At 44.4% G+C, this 19,654-nt stretch overlaps 1 protein-coding gene and 1 pseudogene across 1 annotated transcript; both read right to left on the reverse strand.

The window, feature by feature from the left end:
• LOC146202690 (uncharacterized) overlaps window positions 1-19,654 on the reverse strand; it is a 303,761-nt pseudogene that overhangs the window by 256,319 nt on the left and 27,788 nt on the right.
• LOC146202691 (uncharacterized) lies at window positions 4,111-7,105 on the reverse strand. Its single transcript, XM_084584907.1, has 3 exons — window positions 6,526-7,105; window positions 6,164-6,382; window positions 4,111-4,897 (listed from the first exon to the last, which is right to left on the reverse strand). The coding sequence occupies exons 1-3, from the start codon at window positions 6,800-6,802 to the stop codon at window positions 4,458-4,460; spliced, it is 936 nt and encodes a 311-aa protein (XP_084441033.1). The 5' UTR covers window positions 6,803-7,105; the 3' UTR covers window positions 4,111-4,457.

The raw sequence follows: 19,654 nt of genomic DNA on the forward strand, positions 1-19,654 counted from the left end.
ATAACTGCCTGGCAATAAATAAAGTAATCATTAATTTTCACTGTTTCACATACAAAATTTAACTTATTGCCGTATTTTCTTGGTTTTCATATGTTGTGCATGCTTTCAGCAATACAACAGGCTGTTCACAGTTCGTGTCAGTAGACATCGTTATAACAAAACAGTACTATACGAATTTCCCGTGTCGTTGTCACATTTTTGTGCAGTGACTTAAAATGTATATAAATCTCTTAAAACAGGCAGTACTTGGGCTAGTGTGCAAACGTTTGCACTACGCAAGTAGCCTTAATTTTTATTCATCTGACCACTACTGTTCTCGTATATAGGCCATAATTACTGGCAGCAATGCGAGTGGAGTACACGTTGCAAGAGCCAGTTTACTTCTTCTTGCAGGCAATAACAGGGCCCAACCTCCAATTTTTGGACCTGGTAGCCAGCTGGCCTGGTTCGGCTCATGACAGCCGTATTTTCGATAACAGTCGAGCCATGGTCCTGTACGAGCAGGGCAATATTCCTGGTGTCCTCCTTGGTGATGCGTGCAGGCACTACCTGATGACACCTTTGAGAGATGACGTGCAACAAGGGAGTCCACAGCACAAGTAAGTTGAAGCTGTAGCTTTAACAAAGGCAAGTGCAGTGGCTCAATAAAGAAAAACTTTTATTTTTCTGCAGGTACAACAAGTCACAAACACGGACACGCTGCACCATTGAGAGAACCTTCGGGGTATGGAAGAGAAGGTTTCCATGCCTCGATATGACGCTGCAGATTAAAACAGCTACAGTGCCTATAGTGATCACAGCATGTGCAGCACTGCACAACCTGGGCAGGCTGCTCAAAGACCCCAACCCCCCAGCTGCGCAGTATGATGCCACTCGTGACAATACTCCGCCTATTTCTAACTCTGGAGGAGCTCAGCCGTCCCCCTTGGTGCCACTGGTGGATACAACAAGTGGTTTCAGAATCAGAGAAAGGATTATTGCGCAGTATTTTCACTGAGCGGCATCAATATGCTAGACCCATATCCTTTATCTTTGATTAAAGGTGGGAAACACAGGCAGGAGGAAGACACGACTGAGCAGCTCACAGCTGCTTTATTTGCAGATAGAACGCACCAACATACAGCCGTCATATACGGAAGGAACACAATCTCATCACTGAACTGAAGCTCTTGATTGAATCTTTTGTGTTCCTTGCATGTGTGATGACAGCATATTTATGCTTTCTTTCTGCCAACCATGAAGTTCCTTTACACTGATTAGCTGTTTTGCGACAGGATGTGTAAAGAAGAAATTTTATACGTTTGCTCTTATATCCCTAATGCATAATAACCTCTGTACCCCCGCATCATTACAATATTCCAATGTCCTGCTTTGAATATTATTCAGTTTTATAATTTGCTTGGTATTTCAATTTTTTTTTTATGCCAATGTTAGAAGTCTTCTGGTGAAGTTAGACCACCTGGGGATTTATTAATGCATTTGGTTTGGTTTGCATTGCCCTAAAGCAACTCAGGTTTTGAGGAACACAGATGCCGAGAACTAGTGCAGCCATTTTTTCATTGCTCTCGTCGACTTGTTTCTCAAGCATACCGAAGCCCTCCAACTTTTTGTCAATTGCATCAAGCTTTTGGTTAGTCGCTGCTCTACCTTTCTTTATTTCCTGGATATCCAGAAATTTAAACCACCTATGGCTCTCTAACATTGCACAGTATGCCAACATGAATAAAACACCATAAGCATCATACTTCCTTGTTGTATTTCTGCCTTCATTGGCCGTGAAGCAACTAATTTTCTTGCTAAGTAATGCCGAAAGTTGGGCGAGTTGGTTAACATTCATGATGGAAAATATTTTCCATCATAATTTTCTTGTTCCTGCATATATTTCGCTTTGATGGCGTCTTGTGCACAAATTTATCGTGAACAATTGTAGCCATGCTTGACTGGTTTCACACTGTTCTAGATCGTCCTTGTTGCCTCTGGCGAATTTGTCACAATGTATAATTCCTTGCATACCGGTTTTAATCTGCAGCGTCATATCGAGGCATGGAAACCTTCTCTTCCATACCCCGAAGGTTCTCTCAATGGTGCATGTATAATTCCGCGATGGTTAGATGGCATTCTCGAGGCATTGCAGATGAAGCTATGTGATGTTAAGAAGATAGTGAGAGACCGGAAAGCGTGGCGTGACATGGTCCATAGGGTCACGAAGAGTCGGACACGACTGAACGCCTGAACTGAACTGATAATTCCTTGCAACCGCTGGACGTCGACGGCAGTATTTTCACTTTGTTTTTGGCTAACGAGACGCCTCACACACCTGTAAATTTAGAAATTATAGCTCGACTTGAGATAACCAAGTTGCAAACAAGAGTTCACATGACACAGTACCATTATGATTACAATTGATAAAGATGATGTCACACATTTTCTGTGTTCAGAGTGGCTTGTTGCTATTAACTGTGCCGAGGTGTGCCGCTTGCCCTCAAAGTAGACTGGAAATGGGCCTACAGCAAGGGCACCAGTGTTTCACAAGCAAACACTAGACGTCGACAACAGTATTTTCACTTTGTTTTTGGCTAACCAGACGCCTCACACACCTGCAAATTTAGAAATTTAGCTCGACTTGAGATAACCAAGCTGCAAACAAGAGTTCACATGACACAGTACCATTATGATTACAATTGATAAAGATGATGTCACACATTTTCTGTGTTCAGAGTGGCTTGTTGCTATTAACCGTGTCGAGGTGTGCCGCTTTCCCTCAAAGTAGACTGGAAATGGGCCTACAGCAAGGGCACCAGTGTTTCACAAGCAAACACTAGACGTCGACAACAGTATTTTCACTTTGTTGGTGGCTAACCAGACGCCTCACACACCTGTAAATTTAGAAATTATAGCTCGACTTGAGATAACCAAGTTGCAAACAAGAGTTCACATGACACAGTACCATTATGATTGCAATTGATAAAGATGATGTGACACATTTTCTGTGTTCAGAGTGGCTTGTTGCTATTAACCGTGTCGAGGTGTGCCGCTTGCCCTCAAAGTAGACTGGAAATGGGCCTACAGCAAGGGCACCAGGGTTTCACAAGCAAACACTAGACGTCGACAACAGTATTTTCACTTTGTTGGTGGCTAACCAGACGCCTCACACACCTGTAAATTTAGAAATTATAGCTCGACTTGAGATAACCAAGTTGCAAACAAGAGTTCACATGACACAGTACCATTATGATTGCAATTGATAAAGATGATGTGACACATTTTCTGTGTTCAGAGTGGCTTGTTGCTATTAACCGTGTCGAGGTGTGCCGCTTGCCCTCAAAGTAGACTGGAAATGGGCCTACAGCAAGGGCACCAGTGTTTCACAAGCAAACACTAGACGTCGACAACAGTATTTTCACTTTGTTTTTGGCTAAGCAGACGCCTCACACACCTGTAAATTTAGAAATTATAGCTCGACTTGAGATAACCAAGTTGCAAACAAGAGTTCACATGACACAGTACCATTATGATTGCAATTGATAAAGATGATGTGACACATTTTCTGTGTTCAGAGTGGCTTGTTGCTATTAACCGTGTCGAGGTGTGCCGCTTGCCCTCAAAGTAGACTGGAAATGGGCCTACAGCAAGGGCACCAGTGTTTCACAAGCAAACACTAGACGTCGACAACAGTATTTTCACTTTGTTTTTGGCTAAGCAGACGCCTCACACACCTGCAAATTTAGAAATTATAGCTCGACTTAAGATAACCAAGTTTCAAACAAGAGTTCACATTTTCACAGAGTTCACAGAAGTTTGTGCCACTAATCATACAGGGCTAAGGTACATGTATGGCAAGGAGCATTGTTGGCTGTATATCGTCTGTATTCACTAGGTCACGCTCATTATGAAAAGAGACCATCACAAAATTTTACAATTTTATGTATACTACAGCCTTTCCAACATAACAGCCAACCTTTTCCATTCATTTAATCATTTACTCATCCTTCATCTCATACCCTACTGATGTCCTCAGGCAATCAGTATTGTTACAAAAGGAAGAAACTCCTTATGAAAAGAGACCGTCATAAAAAACTCGAAAGTAACTTTATGTATATTATAGCCTTTCCAATATAACGGAGTGGAGAATGGTTATTTGGTTTCCAGTATATATCTATAAAAAAAACTTGCAGTAAAGTTTTTCATTTAGTGATTCTTTGGATTTAGTAGATGTTACATGCTTATACGCATACGGTTAGCATACGCATGCTACATGCGTATGCTAACCTCCTGAAGCATCAGAAGGTGTCATTGCCCAATGTGCATTATTGCGATGTACTCATGACAGCGGCTTCCAACAAACTGTGAGGCTGAAAAATGCATATGGTTAGCTGTCAGCATTAGTGCGTGCTGCCACAGAACCGAGATGTATTTTGATGAAATAGACAAAACTTGATATTTGCTGCAAAGCTGATTTACTGCACTTGCTTTTGTAGCAACTGAAATTGCAGCTGCAAAATGGCAGCTTTTTGCTGTGCATTTTGCAGCTTTTGCATGTTAAGTACTTTTTTCTCTTTCCTCTCAGCACGCATTAAACGCATGCGGAGAAGGTGTTCTTTCTTCCTCTGGTTTTTTTCTTCCGACACAGCTTGAAGCCTTGCTTCGAGCTCTTCCTCAATAGCTGTGCGCCGTCGATTCCCTCTAGGCTGCGGGGCTGCGCTGCTGTTCTTGGTGGTTGAGCCACCGTTCTGCTGGCTGGAGTTCAAGGTGTTTGAGCCACCGTTCTGCTCTGTCCCTGAGGCTCGAGCAGGTGGTTGCGGAGATGGCTGCCGCAGTGTTGGCACTGATTCATCGTCTTGGCCTTCGCTGCTGGGCCAGATGTCGGTATCAGCCTCATAAAGCAGTTCACTGGCATCTGGAAAGGACAAATCTTGCTGTGAGCACTTTGAGGAGTCATGAGGAGTCCTTTTTTGTTAGGGCTAACCTTCAGTGATATCAAAAACACAGTATCACATGGTAGACTGTGCCATGACAGACTGGCCATGGAGAAACCTGCACTGGCAGCATCGGTCATTTCTATCTTTTTAAGCACTGGGTCTGCATAGATGTGTCAAAGGCCCCATCTGTCCCATGGTTATCTTTCACGCATTATTAAGGTATATTCATACAAATGCACTATTTACTTTAGTCTGCAATACACCTTTAGTTAGTCATTACATTATTAACATGTTAAAGCAACTATGTATTAGCAAGTATATGTAGAAGCATCCCATTAAAGATCAGAATTCATATTAAAAGGCAGAATGACAAAGACATCTGAGAAGCTTTTTCTCGTCTGTGGTTTTAACTCTGACAGGACTTAGCCAATATATTTGTTCTCAGCTCCAACAATTCTGTGTTTATGGGTCTAGTTTAGTGCACTTACATGTTGTATGTAGATGCATGACCACTGCGTATGTAAATACTGCCATAGTGCGACATTTTATTTTTCTCATTCTAGTCCATGTATAAGAAATTGAACATTATTCACTGATAATGAATTAAAACAATGCAATCATATGCTGCCTGCACAGTTGACAATGATAAATCAATTCTTCCCCCATGCTGTCTGAAACGAGTTTACTGCTGTGTACCCATTATGTATGTTACCTTGAAATAAAAGCGTGTTTGTGCTGCCTGAAGTCTGTCATAAAGAAGCAATACTCTTCACATTTATTGATTTTCGCCACAGTGGCTTTCAAGCTTCTTTCGAGAAAAACAAGCAAAAAAAAAGTCTAGCTGCCAGTGGGTCTCGAACTCGGGCTGAGAAAGATACCACCTTTGCCGGCAACTGTGCTACCTTTCCCTCATGTTAATTTTTTTTTATTGTCAGGCTTTGATATTGTTTGAGAAAAAAAAGTAAAAGCCACCAACTACTACGAGTTTGGCTGTCACCCTGAAGTTGTTCACTTCTCGAGTCACTCTCACGTTCCACAACAGTGGTGCAAAAATTTAATGAAGGCTGCATTCTTTTTTTTTTTTTTTTTTTTTACTACCGACTTTGGTATGGGACAGGTACACAATGTACTGACAAAACACTCTCGCTGTTGGTTTAATATCACGTTTTCATTTCGTCAGCCAGGCATACCTATTGTAAAACAGTGCAAAGCTCGCATAAAGCGCAGTGAAGAGATACCCTTACCTTCATTTGCACTGAATGTAGAGACTGCTCCAGTTTGCATTGGCGCCAAAAGCCGCGCCACAGCTGCTGTGCACTCGTCGGCGGAGGCTGCGATCGCCCCGCTGTGCCGCGCGCGGTCGCTGTCGTATGTATTATCTAGACGCACAGACATGTGCGAAGCCACCGCGCCGACCCTTTCCAGCTCCTCCGTCAGTGTTGACTGTGGTGCTGAGCCGCCGCCTGAAAACGAGAGAGCAAATTTCATGGATACATTTTTCTTGACAACTGCACTCGACAGTAACTTCGCGCTCAACAAATGCGCAGCCGTTATCGAATCTTTGTGCAGTAGCGATAATTGCATACGATAAGAGAAGGCAGCTTACCTGTGCGGAACAACTCCTTCGTTTCCGTTGCCTTACTTCGACGCCACTTTTCCTTGAGATTCTCCCAGCATTTGCGGAGCTGCTGGCTGTTGCGAGGCCGCACACCGTGTCGGCTATTGAATTCGAGCGCTATCGCCTCCCACGCTTTCTTCTTTTGACTTACGGACACTGCGTCCGTACGCTTGTTCTCAAATATGGCTTTTCTTTTGTTCACCAGGTCAATAAGTACCGCTCTCTCTTCCTCGGTGAAATTAATCTTCTTCCTTTCCGATGTCATTGTTACAAAAATAAACTAGACAGGCTGCGATATATGCATATAAAAACAAATACCAAAGCAGCGAAATCACTTGACTTCAGGAGGAAGAAGAAAAACAAAAGCTTCAGATCAAAAGCACGTGCGAAAAACGACCAAAAAGCAAGAACAGGAACAACAAAACACAACAACGGCGAAAGAAGGCAAAAAGGGTGGCCAGACTGTGGACGACAGTTGGCTAAATATAGTGTTTGCGGTTTCCAATTTGGCGTTAAGCTTCAATGAATGCAATAATCAAAATGTATTTCACGTTTGCAGTCGCTAAAAGGTGTTTGCGAAAAAACTTGCAATTTATTGTGAAAAATTGTTTCTAGCCTCGTTCCCAGACTTTTTTCCATTGCGATAAGTGAAACTTTCATAAGGCTTACTTTTGGTGCATTAAGGCAAGTTTTTGAAACGCACTTCGTCTTTGCCTCAATCTTATACTTGCCGTATACTTATGAAAGTAGCACTTTTTGCATCAGTATAAGGCCCGTTTCTGAATACGGCGGACTCCTAATGAGCACAGCTACAAGAAACGGGTGGTTTGCCAATTTGAAAAAGAAAAAACGGTGACCGTGAAACGCACATCATAATTCTCCTTCTCTATTGTGAGAATGACAGTAGCGATGACATTGACGCTGTAATTAGTAATAATTACAATCGTGCAATGATAATGACAGTGGCACGGTGTCTCACTAGGGACATCCCGACGCATTTCTAGTCCACCTGCGACATGCTAATTCGGGAACAGTGATGATAGGCTCGTAGGAAAGTCTGGTGTATTCTTCAAGTTCGGAAAAAGCGCACCACACGCACGGCTTATTCTTTTCGCCGGAATGTCGAGGCGTACACTAGGTGTCCTTCCAAGAGCGCCAACACGCTGGTATTGCTGCGGGCGCTGTAAGCGACACAGCTGCGCTTACTCGTCGGACAACTATCTAGTGCGCCCTCCCTCCTTGAACAAAATGGTGATGCTGTTGCTCCTGCTACTTCTGTGGTCGACACGCTGCACCACCGTGCCGCCAAGTCTTGGGTGGTTTATACAGCGAGAATTGGTGGTCGAAGTTCTCGGTCAGTCTAGCACTAGCCTTTCTCTGTGAACAATTGGAGAAGCTTTTGCTGAAGCCGACGACATGCGACACCGCCGCCGCATTAGTGGTTCATAGGGCGTGGACTAATAGATGTCTTGTCGATTTTTCAAATGCTAGCGAACGGCTATATCAGTACCTGTCTCAATGTCCAGAAAACGTCGAACAAAGCTCTCCAATTTTAACCACACGTTATCAGTCACGTGTATTGACACCATGAAATGCGCTTTCGTCTTTCGCCCAAATAAAACCGAGGCAGAAGTTGATCAGAGATCTCCGGGTCGCAGCCTTGCGCCAAAGTCAATAAACATCACGCAAATAGAAAAGCAGAAAGCATCACAATGTTGCCACTAGCAAACCAACACGAAAGAAGCAAGCACAGCGAACCCAAGTAGAGTCTGAATAATCGAAAACGTAAAGCGCACTCGTGCCAGAGATTTGCTAAAAGGTACCCTTTCCATTTTCACTTCGCAGACTACGCAATCCTCCTCTCACACAAAAAATATATATGCTGGCGGGAACAGGCCCCTATAAACATAATGCGGAAACATATGTGGTACCTGAAGGTGTGAACTGCAGCTACATGCCTGGGACATGAAAGGCGTGCCCGCCGTGCTAATATAACGCATTCTACTGAACGAGGCTAACAGCACAGGATTGCATTCTTCGGCGATTATTGTGGTTTACTCGTGTTCATCATCATCACCCGCCTGACTATACCCACTGCAGGGCGAAGGCCTCTCCCATATTTCTCCCGTTAACCCGGTTCTGTGATAGCTGCATCCACTTGACCCCTGCGAACTTCTTAACCTCATCCGCCCACCTATAACTTTGTGCCACCTCCTGCTACGCTTTCCTTCCCTTGGAATCCAGTTTGTTACCCTAAGCGACGATGGATGGATGGATGCAATATAGGAGCGTCCCCTTCGAAACGGGGTGGTAGCAGTAGCTATCATGATCATTTTTCTCCCTATATTTTACTTATTCATTTAGAATGGTTAACTAAACCATCATTCTATTGATTACATTTTGTTCCTACATTACTAACACTATGGTCTGCTTTTAAGCCACCAATCTTCCAGTCGTTTTTTGCTAGTTTCCACCGCCGGTTTATTCACCCGGCCACTGTTATCTCTAAACCCCAGAGCTTCAGGAACAGTGATTGCGCCTGCACCAACTTCCATCGGTTATCCTCTCTTCGCACTAAATGTCCTGCCCATTCCCATTTCTTCTTAATTGCCACTAGAATGTCAGTAACTTGAGTTAGTTCTCTGACCTACTCTGCACGCTTCTTATCTCTTAATGTCACCCTTACCATTTTTCGTTCCATAGCCCTCTGGGTTGTCCTCAACTTAAGTAGAACTCTCTTGGTTAGCCTCCACGTTTCAGCCCCATACGTAAGTACAGGTAAGATGCAACTGTTGTATACTTTCCTCTTGAGCGATACCGGTAAGCCGCTAGTTATAATCTGCGAGTGCTTGCCAAATGCGCTCCATCCCAATCTTATTCTTCTTGTTATTTCCTTTTCATGGTCCGGATCTGCGGTTACTACCTGTCCTAAGTAGACATATTCGCCTACTACTTCCAGTGCTTCGCTACTTAACGTAAACTGCTGACCCTTCCCGAAGCTGTTAAACATTACTTTAGTCTTCTGCATATTGATTTTTAAGCTTACCTTTCTACTTTTCCTGTATAGGTCATCAATCATTATTTGCAGTTCATCCCCCGAGTTACTTAGGAAGGCGATGTCATCAGCGAATCGCAGACGACTGAGGTATTCTCCATCTACCCTTATCCCTAACTGCTCCCATTCCAAGTCACTGAATACTTCCTCTAAGCAAGCTGTGAATAGTACTGGGGAGATCGTGTCTCCTTGCCTAACACCTTTCATTATGAAACTTTTGTTACTCTTTGTATGCAGAACTATGGTTGCTATGCAGCCACTGTATATACTTTCCAAAGTATATAAATGCCAAGATAGGAAAAAGGCAGGCAGGAGACCAGGCAGTAGGTGACTATGGCACTGGTTCTAGGAATAGCAGGGGGGAGTTACTAGTTGAGTTCGCAGAGCGCAATAACTTAAGAATCATGAATACCTTCTTCAGCAAACGGAAGAACCGTAAATGGACATGGAAAAGACCTAAAGGGGAGACCAAAAATGAAACTGAGTTCATAATGTGTTCAACCCCCGCCATTGTGCAAGATGTAGAAGTAATCGGGAAAGTGCGATGCAGTGACCACAGGATGGTGAGGTCCCGAATTAGCCTAAATCTGAAGAAGGAACACAACAGATCTGTAAGAAAGAAACCCATCAACGAATTAACGGTGAGGGGGAGGGCAGAAGAATTCCGGATCTCACTACAGATTAGATATTCAGCTCTAACCGATGATGGCGATATTACCCTAGAAGCAATGAACAAAAATTTCAGAGATATCATTACTGAGAGTGCGGTAGAAGTAGGCGGTAGGATAGTTAGAGAAGATACCGGTAAGCTGTCTAAGGAGACGAAAGATTTGATTAAGAAACGCCAGAGTATGAAAGCGTCCAATCCAACAGACCAGATCGAATTGGCCGAGATATCAAAGCTAATCAATATGCCCGAGGTGGCCGATATAAGAAAGTATGACATGGAGAAAATTGAGCATGCTGTAAAGAACGGGGGAAGCATTAAAGCGGTAAAGAAGAAATTCGGCATAGGCAAAAACCAGATGCATGCGATAAGGGACAAGGCGGGAAACGTCATCACGAATATGGACAAGATAGTCAAAGTAGCCGAGGAGTTCTATACAGATCTCTACAGCAGCCAAAGTAGTCAGGACCGTAACGACATTAGCGGCAGGGAAAAACAGTCAGACCTTTCACCAGTGACGAAGGACGAGGTCAAGAAGCATTAGAAACTATGAGAAGGGGGAAATCGGCTAGAGAGGATCAGATAACTACAGAATTTCTAATATACGGGGGGGGGGGGGGGGGATATCATGCTAGAAAAACTGTCCACCCTGTATACGCAGTGCTTGGTGTCATCGACGGTACCGGAACCATGGAAGAATGCAAACATTATCCTCATTCATAAGAAAGGGGGCTCTAAGGACCTTAAAATTTAAAGACCAATCAGCCTACTGTCTGTTACGTATAAGGTATTTACTAAGGTAATCGCTAATAGAATTAGGACAACCTTAGACTGCAATCAAGCAAAGGATCAAGCAGGTTTTCGCAAACAGTACTCTACTATCGATCATATCCATATCATCAATCAAGTGATAGAAAAATGTTCGAAATATAACCAGCCCTTGTACATAGTATTCATTGATTACAAAAAAGCATTTGACTCAGTTGAAACATCGGCGGTGATGCAGGCATTGCGAAATCAGGGGGTATACACGAGGCGTACGTGAAAGTTCTGGAAGATATATATAGTTTCTGCACTGCAACCATAGTTCTGCATAAAGAAAGTAACAAAATTCCCATAAAGAAAGGTGTTCGGCAAGGAGACACAATCTCCATAGTACTATTCACAACTTGTTTAGAGGAAGTATTCAGAGACTTGGAATGGGAGCAGTTACGGATAAGGGTAGATGGAGAATACCTCAGTAATCTCCGATTTGCTGATGAAATTGCCTTGCTAAGCAACTCGGGGGATGAACTGCAAATAATGATTGATGACCTAGACAGGAAAAGTAGAACGGTAGGCTTGAAAATCAATATGCAGAAGACTAAGGTAATGTTGAACAGCCTCGGGAAGGAACAGCAGTTTACATTAGGTAGCGAAATACTGGACGTAGTAGGCGAATATGTCTACCTAGGACAGGTAGTAACCGCAGATACGGACCATGAAAAGGAAATAACAAGAAGAATAAGATTGGGATGGAGCGCATTTGGCAAGCACTTGCAGATTATGACTAGCAGCTTACCGGTATCGCTCAAGGGGAAAGTATACAACAGTTGCATCTTGCCTATACTCACCTATGGGGCTGAAACGTGGAGGCTAACCAAGAGAGTTCTACTCAAGTTGAGGACAACCCACAGGGCTATGGAACGAAAAATGGTAGGGGTAACATTAAGAGATAGGAAGCGTGTAGAGTGGGTCAGAGAAATAACTAAAGTTACCGACACTCTAGAGCAAATTAAGAAGAAGAAATGGGCATGGGCAGGACATGTAGGGCGAAGAGAGGATAACCGATGGTCGCTTAGGGTAACAAAATGGATTCCAAGGGAAGGAAAACATAGCAGGGGGCGGCAGAAAGTTAGGTTGGTGGTTTAGGTTAGGAAGTTCGCAGGGGTCAAGTGGATGCAGCTAGCACAGGACCGGGTTATGTGGAGAAATATGGGAGAGGCCTTCGTCCTTGAGTGGGTATAATCAGGCTGATGATGACGATTACGAGACGATGACTTTCACGTACGCCTCGTCTATCCCCTGATTTCGCAATGCCTGCATCACCGCCGAGGTTTTAACTGAGTCAAATGCTTTTTCGTAATCAATGAATGCTGTGTATAAGGGCGGGTTATATTCCGAGCGTTTTTCTATCACCTGGTTGATGGTATGGATATGATCGATATTAGAGTACCGTTTCCGAAAACCTGCTTGATTCTTTGCTTGAGTGCAGTCTAAGGTTGTCCTAATTCTGTAAGCGATTACCGTAGTAAATACCTTATATGTAACAGACAGTAAACTGACTGGTCTGTAAATTTTAAGGTCCTTAGAATCCCCTTTCTTAGGAATGAGGATAATGTTTGCATTCTTCCATCGTTCCGGTACCGTCGATGACACGAGGCACTGCGCATACAGGGGGGCCAGTTTTTTTAGCATGATATCCCCCCCTTGTAATAGCAAATCTGTAGTTATCTGATCCTCTCCAGCCGATTTCCCCCTTTCCATCGTTTCTAATGCTTTCTTGACCTCGTCCTTCGTCACTGGTGGAACGTCTGACTGTTTTTCCCTGCCGCTAATCTCGTTACGGTCCTGACTACTTTGGCTGCTATAGAGATCTGTATAGACCTTCTCGGCTACTTTGACTATCTTGTCCATATTCGTGATGACGTTGCCCGCCTTGTCCCTTATCGCATACATCTGGTTTTTGCCTATGCCCAGTTTCTTCTTTGCCGCTTTGAGGCTCCCCCCGTTCTTTACAACATGCTGATTTTTTTTCCATGTTATACTTTCTTATATCGGTCACCTCGGGCATATTGATTAGCTTTGATATCTCGGCCAATTCTATCTGGTCTGTTGAATTGGAAGCTTTCACACTCTGGCGTTCTTATTCAAATCTTTCGTCTCCTTAGACAGCTTATCGGTATCCTCTCTATCCTACCCCCTGCTTCTACCGCGCACTCAGTAATGATATCTCTGAAATTACTGTTCATTGCTTCTATGATAATGTCGCCATCCTCGGTTAGAGCTGAATATATATGCTATAGCGAGATACTGAACTCTTCTGCCCTCTCCCTCATCGCTAATTTGTTGATGGGTTTTTCTTACTAATCTGTTGTGTTCCTTCTTCAGCTTTAGGCTAATTCGGGACCTCACTATCCTGTGGTCACTGCATCGCACTTTCCCGATTACCTCTACATCTTGCATAATGGGATGAAATATCGTCGCTGTGATTTTCAAGCCCCAAATGTCCGTAAAAATCAAGCTAGCTCATAAAATAAATATTCAGGCTTAATAATTTGGTATCAAACTATTAAAATTAATGCTGTTTTTGCCATTAAAACCTTCTACAACGCATCTCTCCAAGAATTAGGCATTGATTGTGACGGTCTGGGAGATGTTTCATGCGCCAGGGGAACTTATCAGTAGGCTGCAGTTTCGGAGTGTGTCAATCTGTCAAGCCTTTTTCTTTTATTGCAAAATGACGCTTCAGGTTATGTTTGGCCTGTGGCTACAATGTAACTTTTTGTCTTCTGTCGAAGCAATTAGCGAGGCTAAACTATTCGGTAATGGGGGCGTTGTTAAGGTCAGCACTGAGCCCGTTCAGGCTAAGGACATGTAGATGGCAGACCTGAGAATTTAAGTGACGGCCGACTTAGCGCGGGTAGACAAAATAATAATTAGCTGTGCTTCCACTTTCGTTTTCCCTTGTCTGTTTTGTCAGACGTGCTCAATAGAATGTAATCGTAATTTACCACATCGCGAAGAAGACCACCCAGGTATAAAGGCCCGCTTTAACCAAGCCATACGGGCGTGGCTTCAGGGCGTATAAGGGTAGCATGCTTGACTTGGATTTCAAACTTGGGACTCAAAAGGAGCTGCCCGAGTTGGCAGCTCCTGCCAATTCGGTCACGACATGGGGTCTCGCGACGTCATACAACCCACCGACGCAGATACGAGCGCTTTACACAAGCCTTGCTGCAGCACGAGACTGGAGGCTTCTGACATCGCGCAATAACGGCTAAATGGCGAGGGGAAACATCTAGCGCTAAAGCACTAAAACCAACTCCTGTACGCTAACTGGCATTTGACATTTCAGGTACTGAAATACCTTTACTCAAAACTTGGAAGAGAATGCCTACACAGCAGAATCAATAAAATACTAATAATCAGCGCCGCATCCTAGTCTTAAGCTACATGTCTGAGGCCTCACGAGCGGGTCCTTTATGGGCCGTGATCAGGTACAATGCCTTAGGCTGAGGGCATTGCAGATGTCTGAGCGTGAACATTTCGTAGGTAGTGTCGGTGGTAAGTGAGATAACTATTATGAGCGCATATAATTATGTGCATGATCGCCCCTCCCTCTTACGCCAGTTCGTTTAGCGAGTCAATAGGAAAGGTCGAAACGCAGACGGTGGATGCAGAAGGCAGAAACGAGGCTTTCTTATTTAACGCAAGATACCGAGCATGTGCTCATGCCGACAGCACATCCTTCTGCCAAACGTAGATGAAAGGGGAAATGTGAATTGAAAATGATATTGCTGCGTGATGAGCGCAGAATAAAAGAAAATAACACCTGACGGTGACGTATAGCCGATGTTGTCTGTGCATGAGCGACATGAAGAAAGCGCACAGCATCTAAACGAGTTTAAGAAGCAGTAGTAAATTACACTCCCTGCTATATTATTGTCTCTAGATAAGCGAATTATTTGATTAATTAAGACTACATTTTTCATTTTACCATACCAGATTTCACGGCCATTCTCAACGGGCATCACCTTTTGGCCGCCGCATAAGTAAACGGGAATATCTTAACCATGGAGTTTTGAGATAGGGTCCCAAAGGGCCCCACTCGGCTCTTATGTGAAGAACACAAATGCCGTTAAGAGGCGGCTTGTTTATTTCAGCATCATTTCCGGACCGAGCGAATGACAACGTGAAAAGATCGAGGCAGACTCGGCGAGCGGCAGGCAAGACACATAATAAGACGCATAGAGAACAATATGGATTCGGAAGGCAAGCCTTGCCTGGATAAGACATCTTTACAGTTAACGTCAGCTCAGGTGCCAAAACAGAGGGAGTCTAAACCTGTTAAAAATACTCTGGCTGCAATGTCACAGGCAATGTCACAGGCCAAGGATCAGACAGAAGCTGTTGTATTACCTGCCGCCTCTGATGTTGAGTGGCCTGCTCTACCATCAAAGGCCATCGCCAGGCCTCATCCCAGTTTGGTTGCCACACGTGATGAAAATGCCGACAACCCGGACAGCCAGCACGTGAAAGAAATGCTGAAACAGCTTGTTCGTTCAATGCGGGTGCTGCTCTCTAGCAACAGCAAAGTTTGCTGTCCAGTTTTTGGACGCATTTGAGCCGCTCTTGGCGGCATTGCAATAATTCACAATGGCGCCACAAACTAATGCCACATCTTTGACGATGCACTTGCGCTGCAGTGTAGTGATGCAATGCAATGCCCGAGGCCTTCGTGGTCGGCTGAGTGACTTCCGACAGCGGGTACATGGCTTTCCTGTGATAGTGATCTGTGAGCCCAACATGCCGGCTGCTTTCCGCCTTTCTGGATATGTTCTGCTATGATCTCGAGAAGCAAACGAAACAAGCAAAGTGCTGGTGTGTATACGCCAAGACATTGCGCACGTCCACCATGCTCTACAGCCCCACAACACGAATCACTACATTTGTTTGAGATTATCCCTGAAAGGACGAGTATGTTATGTAATTGGCGCTTATATTCCACTGAGGGAGGGTTTGGACAAGTCATATCTATTTTCAACAATCCAGTGCTGTGCAGCTCCCCGTATTATTGTGGGGGACTTTAATGCTTACCACCCTCAGTGTGGTGGTGCCATAATGAGCAATCGAGGAACAGACCTGGCAGACATTATGCATATACGCAAGATCTCGTCAATATAAACGACGGCTCACCGAAGATTCTGCGCGGAACAACCTACAGCAGCTGCTTGGATGTGGCGTTTGTTTCCAGAAGCCTCCATCCCTCTGTTTTCTGGTGTAGTGATGTGGAAACACATGGGAGTGATCACATACCAACGTACGTATGCATCAAGAGGTTCGCACCTGTCACTTTGCCTCGTGTGCAGTACACAGACACAGTGTACTGCCACAGTGTGCAGTACAGTGTGCAGTGTGCAGACACAGTGTGCAGTACACAGACACAGACACAGTGTGCAGTACACAGCCTTTAAAGCATCGGTGGAGACTTCCAGCGTGGACCTCCAGTCACCATCTCAAATAGAGCGCCTCATTACTTCCTCTCTCAGTCAGAACACTCGCTATGTTTGTGTGCCGACGTCAATGTCCAGCATCGACGTGGAATTCGAGCTGCTTCGCGCGATCCGTTAGCGGGCTGAAAGGAAGTACAGAAGAACGAAATCTGCGCAAGATCTCGCACTTTCTCACCGAGCTATACGAAACGTTTTGCGCCCCCTGGAGAGGTTAGGACGACAGCGTTGGAGACAGTTCTGCTCATCACTAGATCCCCGTAAGCCCTGTCGCGTATATCTGGCATGATGCGAGAAACTTGCGCACACCTCCGCAAGAAAGGCACGCTTTTCGTGCCCTGGCCCTTTACCAACGCCGCAATGAAGTTGACGTAGCTGAAGATTTTTGTAAAATGGTTGTGGGCACAAACCAGGCACACTTACCAATTTAAAAGATTTTTGCGCCACCTTCACCGAACGATCAATACGGCGTACCCTTTACAATAGCTGAATTAGACGCCGCTCTTGCTTCTTGTCGGCATCCATCTGCACCTGGTCCTGACGGGATTACTTATTCAACCTTATCAAACCTGGGCAAGGATGGTAGAACCGCACTACTTAATTATTTCAATGCTTTATGGGCTTCTAGTACTGTTCCTGAACACTGGAAGATTAGTCACCTGGTTGCTCTTTTGAAGCCTGGAAAGCCCCCTCTCGAACTTACCCGATACCGGCCAGTTGCCCTAACAAGCTGTGTTGGAAACATCATGGAGCGAATGGCGCTGGCAAGACTTGAGTGGTTTCTATATAGTAATGATCTTTATCCGAATATGATGACTGGATTTCGCCGAGGACGCTCTTCCAGTGACAGCGTCATCGACCTTGTGGCGACTGTAGAACGCGAAAAGCGTTACCGTCGACTAGTAGCTGCTGTCTTTTTAGATATAAAGGCAGCTTATGACAACGTCCTCCATTATGCTATTCTTGATGAACCTGACGACGTGGGAGTTGGTGGCCGGCTGTACTTGTGGATTGTGAGCTATCTCAGTGGCCGCTCTGTTTATATGACTGCGCATGAAGGAGATACTACCCGCTTTCAGGTCGGGCGTGGAGTTCCACACGAAGGATTCCTCAGCCCAACTTTATTTAACGTGGTGCTAATTGGCCTGGTGAGTGAACTGCGAACTAACATACACATAAGTGCATATGCTGACGACATCTGCAGCTGGGCCCCTGGTTCGACGCGCCCACAACTACGTGCGAGATTGCAACGAGCTGTGTCATCGACAGCGATGTACTTACGGCGTCAAGGTTTATTTTTAGCGGCAGAAAAGTGTGCAGTGATCGCATTTACGGGAAATTGTGTCAGCCGGTACCCAATTACTCTTCATGGAGTCGTAATACCATACGTCTCCTGGCCCAGATTCTTGGAAGTGATTATAGACCACCGACTATCTTGGTCGAAACATATTACTATGGTGAAGAAAAGGCTAATTAATTTTTGCCATGTACTTCGTTTCATAGCTGGCATCAAATGGGGCCCAAGTGAGCGCTTCTTAATACGACTTTATGAGTCTCTGTTTGTTGGCTACATCCGGTACAGTCTCCCAGTACTGTCTAGTATGAGCATTTCCTGCTTGCGGAATTTAGAGAGCGTGCAAGCGCAGGCACTGAAAATATGCGTTGGAATGCCCAGATGCACCTCTAACAAAGGCACAACTGAAGAGGCACATGCTCGCCCAATTATCATATACTTGTCTCAAAAACCATTTCGTGTATATTTACGAGCATTTACAAGACACCGTTTTCACCCACTCAGCAAGATTGTGGATGAGCGGCCGGACTGCAGTTTTACAAGTGCACTCCGCTGCCATCAGTTGCAAGTACTGACAGGATATACCCTCCCATATCGTCCCGCCCAACCACCATGAACGATGGATAAAACCTTTGGTGCACCTTCGTGTTCCTGCAATACTAAAGAAATCAATGGTGCTAATTAGTGGACTCTGGTCAGCCACATCTGGTCAGAATATCAGAATTATATTCACGTATACACCGATAGATCTGTGTCAGCACAGATATCCGCTGCAGCTGTGCTCATACCAGCTCAGAAAACGACTCTACCTTTCCTTTTGGGACATACTTGTACGTCAACCTCTGCTAAACTTGTAGCCAATAGGGAATCATTCGCTACATATGTGGGGAACCACCTCAAAAATGGCGTATATTCAGACTCAAAGACAGCATTGCAAATTTTGGAAAACTTCTTACGCCACACTGCCTACCAGTCCCTGGCAGAGGTGGGCATTTGACCTCAAAAACCTCGACCTCACCTCAAACTCAAAAAATATTTGGCGACCTCACTCAACCTCAACCTCATCAATTGAGGTTGAGGTCCCCCAGGCGACCTCACCTCACTGTTCAGGTGACCATTGGCGACCTCACTCAACCTCAAACTCAAAATGTGAGGTTGAGGTCGGGCGCTCAACATCAAAAAATAAAAATTAAAAAATCATTCGATTAAACCGTAACACAAAGCAAATATACATTTCTCTGTAACCCTGGAATATATAGGCAAGCCAGATTTTTATCGTATGAAGGCTGTATTTTACTCTTATTTTTATACAACAATACCCCGGATTAAAGCAGAAAAACTCCAGAAACTACATGTCCATGCTCTGCACTGAAGTGGCAATCATTTCCCCCTCCTAGCCTACCCTTTTGTGGTCGGTTTCGTTCTAAGGCCTACATGGGTACCACGTTACTATGCATAGGCCCATAATGCAATACAGAGTGTATCCCATCCGACCCACGTGAATAAGATTCGTATTGGAAATAAAACGAGCCAGTTCTTACTATATACTGAAAAGACAAATGCTGTTGACCCTAGTGACGATGACAACAATGGCGATATGCTCTTTTTCTTAATTCGAAAAAGAATTGATGATTGCCAAGCTTTTTTTTTAATACACTGTGCATTGTCTTGCGACCGAATACATTAAATTAAGAAAAAATAGGAATACAGTCGTGCCTCGTTAGTATGGACGCTTTGGTTTCCGACCAAAACTGTCCATAAAGCGAGTCATCCATAATGACGAGTCATGAATAAAAACGAAAGTGTATAATTGAGAAAAAAATTATAAT

This window comes from Amblyomma maculatum, chromosome 1 (genome assembly GCF_055883805.1).
Source record: "Amblyomma maculatum isolate TAMU_Amacu chromosome 1, ASM5588380v1, whole genome shotgun sequence".
Classification (NCBI taxonomy): Eukaryota; Metazoa; Arthropoda; class Arachnida; order Ixodida; family Ixodidae; genus Amblyomma; species Amblyomma maculatum.

Coding starts and splice junctions, on each gene's coding strand:
- LOC146202691 (XM_084584907.1), bottom strand. CDS start 6,802: ATGACATCGGAAAGGAAGAAGATTAATTTCACCGAGGAAGAGAGAGCG. Junction 6,383..6,525: donor GAAGGAGTTGTTCCGCACAG/GTAAGCTGCCTT, acceptor TCTCGTTTTCAG/GCGGCGGCTCAGCACCACAG. Junction 4,898..6,163: donor TACATTCAGTGCAAATGAAG/GTAAGGGTATCT, acceptor TGTCCTTTCCAG/ATGCCAGTGAACTGCTTTAT.